Below are 17,292 nucleotides of genomic sequence, written 5' to 3' on the forward strand. Positions count from 1 at the left end.
AGGAAGGTAGGCAGAGGGGGTGGTGTGGCTTTATTGGTAAGAAATGATATTAAATCATTAGAAAGAGGTGACATAGGATCGGAAGGTGCAAAATCTTTGTGGGTTGAGCTCAGAAATCGCAGGGGTAAAAGGACGCTGATGGCAGTTATATACAGGCCTCCAAACAGCTGCGGTGATGTGGACTGCAAATTACAACAAGAAATAGAAAAGGCTTGTCAGAAGGACAGTGTTATGATAATTGTGGGGGATTTTAACATGTGAGTAGATTGGGAAAATCTGGTTGGCACTGGATCTCAAGGGAGAGAATTTGTAGAATGTCTGTGAGATAGCTTTTTAGAACAGCTTGTTGTTGAGCCCATTAGGGGATCAGTTGTACTAGATTGGGTGTTGTGTAATGAACCAGAAATGATTAGAGAGATTGAGGTGAAGGAACCCTTGGGGGAACAGTGATCATAACATGATTGAGTTCACCGTGAAGTTTGAGAAAGAGAAGCCGAAATCCGATGTGTCGGTATTTCAGTGGAGTAAAGGAAATTATAGTGGCATGAGAGAGGAACTGGCCAAAGCTGACTGGAAAGGGACACTGGCAGGAAGGACGGCAGAGCAGCAGTGGCTGGAGTTTATGCGAGAAGTGAGGAAGGTGCAAGACAGATATATTCCAAAAAGGAAGAAATTTTCAAATGGAAAAAGGATGCAACCATGGTTGACAAGAGAAGTCAAAGCCAAAGTTAAAGCAAAGAAGAGGGCATAAAAGGAAGCAAAAATTAGTGGGAAGACAGAGGATTAGAAAGTTTTTAAAAGCTTACGAAAGGAAACTAGGAAGATCATTAAGAGAAAAAAGATGAACTATGAAAGGAAGCTAGCAAATAATATCAAACAGGATACTGAAAGCTTTTTCAAGTATATAAAGAGTAAAAGACAGGTGAGAGTAGATATAGGACTGATAGAAAATGATGCTGGAGAAATTGTAATGGGAGATCAGGAGATGGCGGAGGAACTGAACGAGTATTTTGCATCAGTCTTCAAGGGTGTCAGGGAAGAGGCGTGTACGCAGTCACAATTACGATAGAGAAAGTACTCAGGAAGCTGAATAGTCTAAGGGTAGATAAATCTCCCAGACCAGATGGAATGCACCCTCATGTTCTGAAGGAAGTAACTGTGGAGATTGCGGAGGCATTAGCAATGATCTTTCAAAAGTCAATAGATTCCGGCATGGTTCCGGAGGACCGGAAGATTGCAAATGTCACTCCGCTATTTAAGAAAGGGGCAAGGAAGCAAAAAAGAAATTATAGACCTGTTAACTTGACATCGGTGGTTGGGAGGTTGTTGGAGTCGATTGTCAAGGATGAGGTTACGGAGTACCTGGAGGCATGTGACAAGAGAGGCAGAACTCAGCATGGTTTCCTTAAAGGAAAATTCTGCCTGATAAACCTATTACAATTTTTTGAGGAAATTACAAGTAGGCTAGACAAGAGAGATGCGGTGGATGTTGTATATTTGGATTTTCAGAAGGCCTTTGACAAGATGCCACACATGAGGCTGCTTAACAAGATAAGAGCTCATGGAATTATGGGAAAGTTACATACGTTGATTGGCAGGAAACAGAGAGTGGGAATAAAGGGATCCTATTCTGGTTGGCTGCCGGTTACCAGTGGTGTTCCACAGGGGTCCGAGTTGAGGCTGCTTCTTTTTACGATGTACATCAACGATTTGGATTATGGAATAGATGGCTTTGTGGCTAAATTTGCTGATGATACAAAGATAGGTGGAGGAGCCAGTAGTGCTGAGGAAACAGAGAGTCTGCAGAGAGACTTGGATAGATTGGGAGAATGGGCAAAGAAGTGGCAAATGAAATACAATGTTGGAAAGTGTATGGTTATATATTTTGGCAGAAGAAATAAATGGGCAGACAATTATTTAAATGGGGAGAGAATTCAAAATTCTGAGATGCAACAGGACTTGGGAGTCCTCGTACAGGATACCCTTAAGGTTAACCTCCAGGTTGAGTCAGTGGTGAGCATTCATTTCTAGAGTATAGGAGCAGGGATGTGATGTTGAGGCTCTATTAGGCACTGGTAAGACCTCACTTGGAGTACTGTGGGCAGTTTTGGGCTCCTTATTTAAGAAAGGATGTGCTGACATTGGAGAGGGTACAGAGAAGATTCACTAGAACGATTCCGGGAATGAGAGGGTTAACATATGAGGAACGTTTGTCCGCTCTTGACTGTATTCCTTGGAGTTTAGAAGACTGAGGGGGGGACCTCATAGAAACAATTCGAATATTGAAAGGCATGGACAGAGTGGATGTGGCCAAGTCATTGGGTGTATTTAAGGCAGAGATTAATAGGTATCTGAGTAGCCAGGGCATCAAAGGTTATGGTGAGAAGGCAGGGGAGTGAGACTAAATGGGAGAATGGATAAACGCATGATAAAATGGCAGAGCAGACTCGATGGGCCAAATGGCTGCCTTCTGCTCCTTTGTCTTATGGTCTTATGATTGTCAGAGGTTACAGCAGGACACTGATAGGATGTCAAACTGGGCTGAGAAGTGGCAGATGGAGTTCAACTCAGGTAAGTGTGGTAGGTCAAATATGATGGCAGAATATAGTATTAATGATAAGACTCTTGGCAGTATTGAGGATCAGAGGGATCTTGGGGTCTGAGTCCATCGGACACTCAAAGCTGCTGCGTAGGTTGACTGTATGGTTAAGAAGGCATATGGTGTATTGACCTTCATCAATCCTGGGATTAAGTTCAAGAGCCGAGAGGTAATGTTGCAGCTATATAGGACCTAGACCAGACCCCACTTAGAGTACTGTGTTCAGTTCTGGTCACCTCACTACAGGAAGGATGTGGAAACTATAGAAAGGGTGCAGAGGAGATTTACAAGGATGTTGCCTGGATTAGGGAGCATGCCTTATGAGAATAGGTTGAGTGAACTTGGCCTTTTCTTCTTGGAGCAATGGAGGTTGAGAGGTGACATGATAGAGGTGTATAAGATAATGAGAGGCATTGATCATGTGGATAGTCAGAGGCTTTTTCCCGGGGCTGAAATGGCCAGCATGAGAGGGCACAGTTTTAAGGTGCTTGGAAGCAGGTACAGAGGAGATGTCAGGGGTAAGTTTTTTATGCAGAGAGTGGTGCGTTTGGAATGGAGCTGCTGGTGATGGTGGTGGAGGCAGATACAATAGGGTCTTTTAAGCCACTCCTGGATAGGTACATGGAGCTTAGAAAAATTGAGGGCTATGTGTAACCCTAGGTAATTTCTAAAGTAAGTACATGTTCGGCACAGCATTCTGGGCTGAAGGGCCTGTATTGTGCTGTAGGTTTTCTACGTTCTATGTTCTAGGACTCTGGGATGTAGTCCGTCTGGTCCAGATAACTTATCCACCTTTCAGTCTGCCGAGCACATTTTCCTTTGCAATACCAATGTCACCCACTCAGGGTTGATGGGGCAAATGGCCTAATTCTTCTCCTATGTCTTACAGTCTTGTGGTCTCAGACATCAATAAGCTGGAAAGGTACAAAGAAGATGTACAATAATGATGCCGGGAATTAAGGTCCTATGTAAAACGCAGAGGTGGGGAGGGCTGCAATTTTATCCTTTTGAACATAGGAGACTGAGGAGTGTCCTTATAAACTCAAGATGGGCAAAGCAAGGGTGAATGTACTGGACACAGTCTTTATCTAAGGAAAAGGGAACAAAAAGCTAGAGCGGAATCTGTTTAAGGTGAAAAGGGAAAGATTACAAGAAATCTGAGGGGCAACAGTTTCATGCAGAGACTAGTCAGTTATTTTATGAGCTGTCTGAAAAATTAGTTAAAGCAGGTACAATAACGACATTGAAAAAGCAATGGATAGCACAGAAAGCGGCCTTTTGGCTAGTGACATCTAAGCCAAACACAATGGAAAATTAAACTAAATCTCTTTTGCCTGCATCGGATCCCTATCCCATCATTCCTTGCTTATTCATTTGTCTAAAATCTTCCTAAATGCCAATCTCATATCTGCTTCTAGAACCACTGCTGGGTGCCCATTTCAAGACTTGGTGTAAAAAAAACCTGCCCCTCAGATCTAAACTTCCCCTGTCCCCTCCTCTAATACAAAAGGACATACATTTAAACCCTCAACCCTCAAAGAACAATGTTAGTTGTCTATCTATGCCATTCATGTGCCATAAACTTCCATCAGGTCTCCCCTCAGTCTCCACTGCTGCAGAGAAAACAATCTGTTTGTCACAGCACCTGCCCACTAATCCAGGCAGAATCTCATCTCTGCTGTCTAGTTACTGTTGATCTGGGCTGTGTTCTAGGGTGCGATGAGGTGTTTACTGACTGATTTGGACCAGTCACCATTGATCTAACATGTGTGCAGGTTCAAGCCGCTTACCCGGTCAAGAATGACTAGTTGTTCCTGCATGGGTCACTAACTGCTCTGTGCCATAAACATCTCTCACAGGAGTTATTTCACTTGCATCTTCACTGCGCTCTGGAGGAGACTCAGTGCAGCATCTGGTCATCTCCGCTCAGGATGCAGGTGGGCTCTCTTCTCTGGTCAATGCCATCGTAAACATCAGCATCGTCTCGGGTTCCATCTCACCACCACTCTTTGAGCAAGCTCAGTACTTCTTCACCGTGCCTGAGGACCTGAGAGGTGGCTCCCCAGTCGGCCGTGTTCGCGCTTCAAACTCCCCAGGTGAGCCACACCTTAATTCTTAGTGGGAGCTGGGTTTACACACAGAATGAAGCCCTGAGAGAAACACTTGTGGATTCTGGAGATATGAAGTAAAGTTAGTTCTACTAGAAATGTTCAGCAGGTCAGACAGCAGCTGTGGAGAGTTAATAATATCATATTTTACTCAGATGAACCTGAGATAAAGTAACAAAAATGTGTAATAAGGACAAGGCAGTGAGCCTTGTAACAAAAGGGAAGAAGGGAAAGAGGGTAGAAACAGGATTACACATAGTCAATAAACCATGTGTGGGGCTTCAGTAAGAGACTATGTCCAACTCTGCCCTGGACTTTGGGAGGGATGTGTAGACCTGGGTAAGGATGTGTAGCGATTTACTGGGATGTGGAGAGGCTAGAGTCCTGGAGGAGCGGTGACATTGAATAGGGTGTAAGGAAACATTGGTACAGAGATATATATTTGTAGCCTGTTTAAAACCAACTGTCATTTTTCTTTATTTTTAATATAATTTTTATTAAGTTTTCAAAAAGGATACATAGAAAGATAATATCCACCCTCCCCCCTCCCCTTAACCCTCCCTCCCATATATACTCCTACCTAAAAAAGAAAAGAAAGAAGAAAAAAAAGAAGAACCGCCTGGATATTGGACGGTTTCCACATGCTCCATGGGATTGAAAATAAATTTAGTATACTTATTCATGACTTTCCCCAAGGGACCAAGATCTTTATCGGAGCAACTAAATATGCCATCCAATCTTTTGTAAATAAGGGTGCCAAATATTCAAAAATGTTTCATATTTATCTCTTAAATTATAAGTAATTTTTTCGAGTGGAATAGAACTAGCCATTTCATTGTTCCAACGATTCATACTTAAATACGAATCAGATTTCCAAGTAACTGCTATAGCCTTCTAAGCTACTGCCAGTGCAATTTTTATAAATTCTTTCTGATAATTATTCAATTTAAGTTTCGGCTTTATCCCTTCAATATCACCTAGTAGAAATAATACAGGGTTATGTGGAAGTTGAGTTCCAGTAATTTGTTCCAATAAGACTCTTAAGTTTATCCAAAAGTGTTGAATTTTAAAACAAAACCAAGTAGAATGTAAGAAAGTACCAATTTCTTGCTTACACTGAAAGCATTTATCGGATAGATTTGAATTTAATCTATTTATTTTTTGTGGTGTAATATATAATTGGTGTAAAAAATTATATTGTACTAATCTTAAGTCGAACATTTATTGTATTTGTCATACCGTCAAGACACAGTTTTGACCAATTTGTTTCATCAATATTAATATTCAGATCCGTTTCCCATTTTTGTTTTGACTTATGGATTCCTTGTTTAATTGTCTGTTTTTGAATCAAATTATACATAAAAGAAATAATTTTTTAAATTTTCCCTTTTTGAATTAAAATTTCAATTTCATTAGGTTTTGGCAAAAACGTTGTTTGACCCAGCTTGCCTTTTAAGTAAGCCCTTAATTGAAGGTAACAAAAGAAAGTGTTATTTGATATTTTATATTTATCCTTTAGTTGTTCAAATGACATCAATATACCTCGTTCATAACAGTCTCCTATAAATCTAATCCCTTTTTGGTACCAATTATATAAAAGTTGATTGTCCATTGTGAAAAGAATAAGTCTGTTTTGGAACAAAGGTCTTCTTGCTAATAAAGATTTCTGTATTTCATTATCAACATTTATCTTATTCCATAGATCAATCAAATGTATTAATATAGGAGTTTCTTTCTTTTCCTGTATCCATTTAGATTCCCATTTATAGATAAAATCTTCAGGTCTATTTTCTCCTATCTTGTCTAATTCTATTTTAATCCATGCTGGTTTTTGATCATCAAAGAAAGATGCAATAAATCTAAGTTGATTTGCTTTATAATAATTCTTAAAGTTTGGAAGTTGTAACCCTCCTAACTCAAATTTGCATGTCAATTTTTCCAATGATATTCTTGACACCTTACCTTTCCAAAGAAATGTTCTCACACATTTATTTAGCTCTTGAAAAAATTTCTGTGGCAGTCATTTTTCTTTCTAATTGCAGGTCCTTCTGATGCTGTCTTTTATACCATTTCCTCTGGAGACCCCAGTGGCTACTTTGTGATTGATCGCAGCTCAGGGTTGATTATGACTAACGTCCCTCTGGATCATGAGTCTCATCCTGTTGTAATACTGGATGTCCAGGCACACAGTGGCTCTCCGCCCGCCTACAGTGGCACCAAGGTCAAGATCATGGTTTCTGATGTCAATGACAACACGCCAAAATTTCCAACCTCTTCTGAGTCTATTCTTGTGCCAGAAAACACAGAGATTGGTTCTATCATCTACACGGCCAGTGCAGAGGACCAGGACAGTGGGGCAAATGGCCAAGTACAGTTTGACCTCATCTCAGGCTTGGAGAAGACTTTCAGCGTTGATCGAACTTCTGGCAAGCTCCGTCTGATCGGAGCCTTGAGCTACGAGACGTTAGCACGCTATGAGCTGGAGATTGTGGCCAAGGACAGCGGTGCTCCCCAGCTCAGCTCCACATTTACTCTCATCGTTCATGTGCAGGACCAGAGTGACACTGCCCCAATCTTTGATACTTTGACTTATCGGGTCGAGGTGAAAGAGGGAACACCTATTAATCGCCACTTCCTCCAGGTGCGCGCATTAAGCCAGGACACCAGAGGAGGCCACATCACCTACCACTTGCATCCTGATGAAGACTCTGCCAACTTTGGGATTGTCTCAGAGAGTGGCTGGTTGTTTGTGAAGAGTGCTCTGGATCGGGAAAACAAGGACCTCTTCAGTCTCACTGTCGTTGCCTCCAGCACTGAGGGTGAACAGACAAAAACAGGGACCACGAAGGTCAGAATCTGTATCACAGATGAGAATGATAATGTGCCAAAACTCAGTGAGGACATTTACTTCTTCACTGTGCAAGAGAATATGCCACCAGCAATGACCATTGGGCGTATCTTGGCCACAGATCGCGATCAAGGACTCAACAGCAAGCTGACCTACAGACTGCAACCAACACACGCAAGTTTCCACATCAATCCACAGACTGGTAATCACTGGGCTCCTCCCTTTGCCATTCCATCACTTAAAGCCTGTACTGATACGAGCCCCACAACACGGCAAGCATATGGGTGGGGCACAGATCTCTCCATATGTAGATCAAAAAATAGATGACAGAGGATTACAGTAAGTTGTAACAGGTTTAGAGAGATATGGGGAGGAATATTTTTTCCTCCATAGGGGAGTTTGAAATCTGGAAAGCACTCCCTGAGGGGCTGGTTAAGGCACTTATCTGGTCAAGTACCTTTTAAAGCAGAGGTAAGGAGGGATGTTTTTTAGCCAGGGATTGGTGAATCTGTGGAATACTCTGCTGTAGACTGTGGTGGAGGCCAAGTCCATGTGTATATTTAAAGTAGTGGTTGATAGTTTTCTGATCGGTCAGGGCATCAAAGGATATGGTGAGAAGGCAGGTGTATAGAGTTGAGTGGGATCTGGGATCAGACATGATGGAATGGCAGAGCAGACTTGATGGGCTGAAGGCTTAATTCTGCTCCTATGTCTTATGGTCTGACTGCATGCCTCTTAGGAGTTGAGTACAGAGAGGCTGAGGTCCTTGTATGTGAAACACAAAAGGTCAGCAGGTGGGAATTAAGGGCTGGAATTTAGAAATAGAGGGGTATTGCTACAAAGTCTAGGGTGTTGAACCAGTTCCAGTTCTCCACTTTAGAAACAATATTCTGGTGTTAGAAGCCAAAAAGAAGAGATTGACAAGGCTGATCTTGGGATGGAAGGGATGCACTATCATGATGACAAAGAACCTACATCTATATGAGAAGAATGAGCAGTGATTATGAGATCCTGAGGAGGCACAGGGGAATGTGTTGACATGTTTGTAATGTGACAGAGTCTTTGGGACAGAATTATAAGATCAGGTGTGGTCCAGGTAAAAAGTGGGGCAGTTTGGAATTTCTTCCCATGGCAATTGGTGAATCCTGAAGATGGGACTGGATCAGCCAGACATGAGACTAGGATCAGCCTGTGAAAGGGCTGAGGTTAGCCTGACATCAGCCCAGAATGGGTCTGCGGTTAGTCTGGTATTCATTTGGGCCAGGACTGGGTTAGATTGGAACTGATACTAGGATCAGACTAGGATTGGTCAGGCATCATACTGGGACTGGTCTGGGGCGAGTCTGGTATAGGTCTGGGGTCAGTCTGGGATTGGTCTGGGACAGTCCGGGGTTGGTCTGGGGTCAGTCTGGGATTGGTCTGGGACAGTCTGGGATTGGTTTGGAGTCAGTCTGGAATTCTTCTAGAGACAGTCGGGAATCAGTCTAAGATAGGATTGGGTCATTCTGGAATGGGTGCTGAGACAAACTGGGAATGGTCTGGAATAGGATTGGGATTGCTCTGGAGTCAGTCTGAGATTGCTCTGGGATTGGTCTGGTGTCAGTCTGGGATTGGTCTGGGTTCGGTTTGAGATGAGTCTGGAATCAGTTTGGATTTGTCTAATATAGAACTGTGATAACCTGGAATCAGTTCTGGCTGCAGATGTTATGAGCCCTCAGCCTAGTGTTGGAGCCACCTTTGAAGTAGATTTCCTCTCCTCTCATTTTTACTCCAGGTGAGATGAGCTCTGTGGTGACGTTGGACCGAGAGGGTCAGGCCAGCTACCAGTTGACAGTGGTCGTTCAGGATGGTGGTTCACCACCACTCAGTGCCACTGCATCTGTCTATGTTATGGTCTTAGATGAGAATGACAATGCTCCCGTCTTCAGCAACGTGCCGGTGGGAGAGGAGCTTATCCTTCAGGTAAAGACAGTCACCCTGCCTTTTCCAGAGATGTCGACACTCAGACACATCACATAGTTTGGAGGTGTGAGGTCACACAGTTCGTGGGCTACTGTACTCACTTTTGGGAATGATGGGACTCAGAGTTTGGGGGTAAAATAATTCCAGTGTTTATCGTTGAGGGAATTCCCAGGTTTGGGTGAAGGGCATCCAACATTTTTGGAGAGTCCAGAGGTGCAATTTTGGACAAAGGTCCTGTAAGGAAGTCCTATTTTAGCTGATGAGGATTTGGGGCTTCAGTCACTGCTTTGAAAGTCATTAAATCATTAATAGACAAACAAACATTAGCACACAGAACTTTGTGATGCTCTCTGCCATCAACACAGCTGGGTCTTGATAAACTTGGCTGTTTCCAAGATTCCATCACTGGGACTGCAGTGAAGGCAGTCAGGTTAGCACAGATTTCTTGGTCATCCAGTCCTTGACCTGTGAACTTCTGGTAAATTAAACTATGAAAGATTGGTCATGCCAATCCTTAATGTATTCTTGAGGTAAATATTTAACTTTCTCACTTCATCAGAATAATTCTGTTTATCTTCCTGCATTTTAATTAATTAGAATTTTCAATGGCTTGAACTCATTGAAGTCTACTGAACCCTGTCTTTGTGAACAGGACACAGTGAGACTGATTGTGAATAGAACACAATGGGTGTGAACAGGAAACAGTGAGTGTGAATGGAATACAGTGAGTGTGACTGGAGTACAGTGAGAGTGAACAGGTTACAGTGAGTGTGAGTGTGAACAGGTCACAGTGAGTATGAGTGTAGATGGGACACAGTAAGTGTGAACAATACAGTGAGTGTGAGTGTGAACAGTCACAGGGAGTGTGAATAGACCATGCAGTGTATTTAATATTTCTGTAATATTTGAGTATATAATTAATTATGGTTATATGTAAAATATATGAATTGCATATGTCATGCCACTACCACGTGATACATGCGTACCTCGCTTAATACTCGCATCTCTCGGCTCTTTTGTTTTCCTTTGAGTTACAAAACATAACAGTGGCGACAACTTAGTTTTAAAACAAACCTGAAATGGCTATTAACCTGTTGGAATGCAGTGAGCCATTCAAGTTTTTAAATGTGGAATGGCGAGTAAAAAAAATGCACATCGCAGCACATGCAGAGACAGTTGAGTTAAAAAAAAGGTAGAAAGCAGACAAATGCACGGATTCATAAACAGTGAGTACCAGGTGATAATAATCATAAATAACAAGCAGAAATAGGTGGCTACATCAGAAAAGATTGACATGTTCGATTACTCAATGGGTAACTGGCTCATGTATTTTGAGCTAATTGAACAGTATTTTAAAGCAAATGGAATAGCCAATAAGAAACAAGTACCAATTTTGCTGAGTGCATTGGGTTTAAGGCATAAGGTTTGCTTTGAAGTTTGACTGCTCCAAACAGACTAGCAGAAATGAGCTTTGATGATATTGTCTGAAATCACTGTTAATTGCAAAATGCTTTGGGTTTCATAAATGGAATCAAAAAGAAGGGGCACACGTCAAAGTTGCTGGTGAACGCAGCAGGCCAGGCAACATCTCTAGGAAGAGGTACAGTCGATGTTTCAGGCTGAGACCCTTCGTCAGGACATCCATTTCAGCTTACATAGCTGAATTGAAGAAATTGTCTAAGCAATGATAGGCTTAATGATGCACTGAGGGATTGTTTAGTTTGTGGAATGTTACAAGAAAGCATTCAAAAACAGCTCCTAACTGAAGCACAGCTTACATTTAAAAGAGCACTTGAAATAGGTGTATCAATTGAAATATCAGACAGAGATGTAATTGAGTTGCAGTCAGGAATGAAAGTGAGCATGAACAAAATTGCAATGTCTAAACAGAAACTGGCCTGACCAAACAAATTATGTTACCATTGTGGCAGGGGCTCACATACACCAGACCAATGCAGGTTTAAAGGCAAAACTTGCAGAAAATGCAACCGAAGTAGGGTACATACAAAGGGCATGATGGGCAGACAAAAATAAATGGACTGTACAGGGAAGATAAAAAGACAAGTTGTAGTTTCATGCTGTTGGTGAAAAATCTGATGAGAGTGACACAGGGCGGGGTAGCCTTGAAATTAAACATTGAACTTGGAACTGTCTACATGCTGTACATCATGAACAGTTGCCCAACAGAGGACAAACAGATGTCGGTACCAACCTCTGTGCCTCTGGTTGGAAAACAAATTGGACCAAGGAAAGACCATGCTGCTCAGGGGGATTGTGAAGGTGATGAAAGCAGTGGGCTGACTACATAGTTTTGTAGGCAGCATTTCTGCGAAACCCTCTGATATGATAATCAGGCTGTTATTTGTGAAAGCTGGCTAGGTTTTAAGCTGGAAGAGAGTACAAGGAGCTTCAGGAAACTTGCAAGCATTCAGCCTTTTTGAGTATAAAGAAACTGAATCTACTCAACATGCATTAAGGTTATTGCATGAACTTCAAGTGGAAGGAAAAAAGCTGCTTGTAAAAGTAGATTGAAAGATCAAATCTCTGCTGGATGAATGGAAAGCCAAAAAGAAAGGAGTGAACGCAGATACGAAAATAGAGGATTCATCAGATGGCGTTGTGGATGAGGAAACCAAGAAGAGAGATCAGATTGCAAAAGGTGCAATAGAAGGATTAATAAGAGAATACCCCAGTGAATTAAATGGACCTTCCCAAGATCAAGATGCACATCCTAGGAAGACGAAAAAGAGCGGGAATGAGAGAGTAGGAAGGCAGGACTTGAAGAGAAGAAAAGATCAAAATAGATCTGGAGAGAAAAGCTGAGAAAAGTAGAAGAAAGGTGAACAGAGCTGTCAGAACCACTTCCTGCCATCTCAGAATCAGCTCCTACAACCACCACAGAGGCGGCCCCAGAGCCTGAGATTGTTTCACAGCCACATGTCTCACCTGCCAAGCAGAGTGATTCCCCTTGTCAGGAAAGACTTTATCCCACAAGAGTAAGAAATCCTCCGCTGTGGTTAACTGACGAGGTCAATTTAAATATACTATGCTGTGGGTGTCTATGTAGGACTATAACATATAGGAGCAGAATTAGGCCATTTGGCCCCTTTGGCCCCTTAAGTCTGCTCAATCAAGTTCATCATGGCTGATCCATTTTCCCTCTCAGCCCCAATTTCTGCCTTCTCGCCATATCCATTCATGCCCTGACTAATCAAGAATCTATCAACCTCTGTAATGTAGTTGTATTATGTAGTATACAATGTTCTGTATGTAGTTGAGATGAATTCTCTATTGAGTTAGAGCTCATAGCTCTCAGGGAAGAATGTTGTGTATTTAATATTTCAGTACTATTTCAATAACCTTGGAAGCATATTGTTTGATTAAGCATTCTTTAATGTTTATATAATTTATTATGGTTATATGTAAAAATACGTGAATTTCATACATCATGATGCTGCCACATGTCAAGTGCGCATCTCACTTAAAGAACAAACTTAAGACTTGCATCTCTTGGTTCTTTTGTTTTCCTTTGAATTAATTTAATGGTTTGGAGTTACAAAACATAATAGGTCACAGTGAATGTAAGCAGGACACAGTGAGTGAGAGTGTGAACAGGACACGGTGAGTGTGAGATGTGAGCAGATCACCAAAAGTGTTAGTATGAACAAGGCACAGCCATTGTGAGTGTGAACAGGATAGTGAGTCTTGGTGTGAACAAGTCACAGTGAGTGTGACTATGAACAGGATGTGGGTGTGAGAGTGAGCTGAGCAGGGCATGACCTGACTACTTTCTGCCTTTATATCTATTTGCCCAGTTTTGTCATACTCACTCAACCTCTCCCACTACAGAGTCTGAATTTCTTCATGGCAACATACTTTGAAATCTCTCCTGAGGAAGGGTGTAACAGAACTGACAGGTGAAGGGGAGAAGACATTTGGGAAGAGACACTACTGCCGGTATAGATCTGATGAGCTGAACGACCTGTAACCATCCAGTGATCCTGAAGTGTTGCTGGCAATAATGATATCATCACTGCATTGGTCACACCAGGATAGGCTGCAGATGGAAATCCTACCATAGCTTTCACTTCACGAGCCATAGAACCATACCATACCATAGAAGATTACAGCACAGAAACAGGCCTTTTGGCCCTTCTTGGCTGTGCCAAACCATTTTTCTGCCTAGTTCCACTGACCTGCACCTGGACCATATCCTTCCATACACCACTGATCCACGTACCTGTCCAAGTTTTTCTTAAACGTTAAAAGAGAGCCCACATTTACCACTTCATCTGGCAGTTCATTCCACACTCCCACCACTCTCTGTATGAAGAAGCCCCCACTAATGTTCCCTTTAAACTTTTCCCCCTTCACCCTTAACCCATGTCCTCTGGTTTTTTCCTCCCCTAGCCTCAGTGGAAAAAGCCTGCTTGCATTCACTCTATCTATACCCATCATAATTTTATATAAACACTCACAACACGCTGGGGGAACTCAGCAAGTCAGGCAGCATCCGTGGAAACGATCAGTCAACTTCTCTTTTGGCTGTTCCCACTTTTTTCAGACCAAGGGTGTAGCTATGGGCATTCGCATGGGCCCCAGCTATGCCTGCCTCTTCGTTGGTTATGTGGAACAGTCTGTGCTCCAAACCTATACTGGTACTGCTCCCCAACTTTTCCTTCGCTACATTGACGACTACATTGGTGCTGTTTCCTGCACCCATGCTGAGCTCGTCAATTTCATCGACTTTACTTCAAACTTTCACCCAGCCCTCAAATTCACTTGGTCTATCTCAGACACTTCTCCCCCCTTTCTCGATCTCTCGGTCTCCATCTCTGGAGACAGACTGTCCACTGACACCTTCTATAAGCCCACTGACTCTCATAACTACCTCGACTATACCTCTTCCCACCTCGCCACACGCAAAAATGCCATACCCTATTCCCAGTTCCTCCGTCTCCGCCACATCTGCTCCCAGGATGAGGCTTTCCGTTCCAGGACATCTGAAATGTCCTCTTTCTTTAAGGATCGTGGTTTCCCTTCAGCCGTCATCAATGATGCCCTCACCCGCATCTCCTCCATTTCCCGCACTTCAACCCTCACCCCATCCTCCCATCACCACAACAGGGATAGAGTTCCCCTTGTCCTCACCTACCATCCCACCAGCCTCCGGATCCAGCACATTATCCTCCGCAACTTCCGCCACCTTTAACAGGACCCCACCACTAAGCACATCCTTCCATCTCCAGCCCTCTCCGCTTTCTGCAGGGATCGTTCCCTCCGCGACTCCCTGGCCCACATGTCCCTCCCCACGGATATCCCACCTGGCACTTATCCCTGTAAGCGTAAGTGCTACACCTGTCCCTACACGTCCTCTCTTGCCATCATTCAGAGCCCCAAACAGTCCTTCCAGGTGAGACAACACTTCACTTGTGAGTCTGTTGGGGTCATCTATTGCATCCGGTGCTCCTGGTGCGGCCTCCTCTACATCGGTGAGACCCGACGCAGATTGGGGGATCACTTCATTGAGAACCTCCGCTCCGTCCACCACAATAGATAGGATCTCCCGGTTGCCACCCACTTCAGCTCTGCTTCACATTCCCAGTCGGATATGTCCATAATGGCCTCCTCTACTGCCATGATGAGGCTAAACTCAGGTTCGAGGAGCAACACCTCATATACTGTCTAGGTAGTCTCCAGCCCCTTGGTATGAACATTGAATTCTCCAACTTCCGGTAATTCCCTCCCCCTCCCTTCCCCTATCCCAGTTTCACTCTGCCCTGTCCCCCAGCTGCCTATCACCTCCCTCATGGTTCCGCCTCCTTCTACTCCCCATTGTGTTTTCCCCTATTCCTTCTTCACCTTTCCTGCCTATCACCTCCCTGCTTCCCCTCCCCCACCCCTTTATCTTTCCCCTTACTGGTTTTTCACCTGGAACCCACCAGCCTTCTCCTTCCCACCTGCCACTCACCTTCTTTATAGGGCCTCTGCCCCCTCCCTCTTCAGTTCTGACGAAGGGTTCTGGCCCGAAACGTTCACTCATCATTTCCACGGATGCTGCCCGACCTGCTAAGTTCCTCCAGTGTGTTGTGAGTGTTGCTTTGACCCCAGCATCTGCAGAGTATTTTATGCTTATAATTTTATGTACCTCTATCAAATCCCCCCTCATTCTTCTACGCTCCAGGGAATAAAGTTCTAACCTACATAGAACATAGAACATAGAGTAGTACAGCACAGTACAGGCCCTTCAGCCCACAATGTTGTGCCGACCCTCAAACCCTGCCTCCCATATAAGCCCCCACCTTAGATTCCTCCATATACCTGTCTAGTAGTCTCTTAAACTTCACTAGTGTATCTGCCTCCACCACTGACTCAGGCAGTGCATTCCACACACCAACCACTCTCTGAGTAAAAAACCTTCCTCTAATATCCCCCTTGAACTTCCCACCCCTTACCTTAAAGCCATGTCCTCTTGTATTGATCAGTGGTGCCCTGGGGAAGAGGCACTGGCTATCCACTCTATCTATTCCTCTTATTATCTTGTACACCTCTATCATGTCTCCTCTCATCCTCCTTCTCTCCAAAGAGTAAAGCTCTAGCTCCCTTAATCTCTGATCATAATGCATACTTTCTAAACCAGGCAACATCCTGGTAAATCTCCTCTGTACCCTTTCCAATGCTTCCACATCCTTCCTATAGTGAGGTGACCAGAACTGGACACAATACTCCAAGTGTAGCCTAACCAGAGTTTTATAGAGCTGCATCATTACATCGCGACTCTTAAACTCTATCCCTCGACTTATGAAAGCTAGCACCCCATAAGCTTTCTTAACTACCCTATCCACCTGTGAGGCAACTTTCAGGGATCTGTGGACATGTACCCCAAGATCCCTCTGCTCCTCCACTCTACCAAGTATCCTGCCATTTACTTTGTACTCTGCCTTGGAGTGTGTCCTTCCAAAGTGTACCACCTCACACTTCTCTGGGTTGAACTCCATCTGCCACTTCTCAGCCCACTTCTGCATCCTATCAATGTCTCTCTTCAATCTTTGACAATCCTCTACACTATCTACAACACCACCAACCTTTGTGTCGTCTGCAAACTTACCAACCCACCCTTCTACCCCCACATCCAGGTCGTTAATAAAAATCACGAAAAGTCCCAGAACAGATCCTTGTGGGACACCACTAGTCACAACCCTCCAATCTGAATGTATTCCCTCCACCACCACCCTCTGCCTTCTGCAGGCAAGCCAATTCTGAATCCACCTGGCCAAACTTCCGTGGATCCCATGCCTTCTAACTTTCTGAATAAGCCTTGTCAAATGCCTTACTAAAATCCATATAGATCACATCCACTGCACTACCCTCATCTAAATGCCTGGTCACCTCCTCAAAGAACTATTCAACCTATTCAACCTTTCTCTGTAACTGAATTTCTCAAGTCCCAGCAACATCCTTGTAACTCTTCTCTGCACTCTTTCAACCTTATTAATAACCTTCTTGTAATTTAGTGGCCAAAACTGCACACAAAGCCCTCGGAGAATTTTTTAATGTGTGGTTTCACCAAACTGAATAACAGTCGATTTCTTTCTCAAAAGTGAATTAGATAGATTTCTGTCAGCTGTTGAACTGTTTCATGATCATTGTTGCTTTTCATTCCAGATTTATTGAATTAATTGATTTTAAATTCCCCAGGTGCTGAGGAGTGATTTGAACTCTTTCATCTAGGTCATTAATCCAGAGCCCTGGATTTCTGGTCTGGGTTGCTGCCA

At 43.4% G+C, this 17,292-nt stretch overlaps 1 protein-coding gene across 3 annotated transcripts in view; it reads left to right on the plus strand.

The window, feature by feature from the left end:
* The window catches only part of LOC140199932 (protocadherin-16-like), a 454,953-nt gene that overhangs the window by 307,561 nt on the left and 130,100 nt on the right, over window positions 1–17,292 (plus strand). For all 3 annotated transcript variants that reach the window (XM_072262411.1, XM_072262410.1, XM_072262409.1), the window contains 3 exons: window positions 4,459–4,695; window positions 6,750–7,757; window positions 9,330–9,517. In XM_072262411.1, the coding sequence (XP_072118512.1) occupies window positions 4,459–4,695; window positions 6,750–7,757; window positions 9,330–9,517 (1,433 nt within the window). The remainder of the gene's footprint in view (window positions 1–4,458; window positions 4,696–6,749; window positions 7,758–9,329; window positions 9,518–17,292) is intronic.

This window comes from Mobula birostris, chromosome 7 (assembly GCF_030028105.1).
Source record: "Mobula birostris isolate sMobBir1 chromosome 7, sMobBir1.hap1, whole genome shotgun sequence".
Classification (NCBI taxonomy): Eukaryota; Metazoa; Chordata; class Chondrichthyes; order Myliobatiformes; family Myliobatidae; genus Mobula; species Mobula birostris.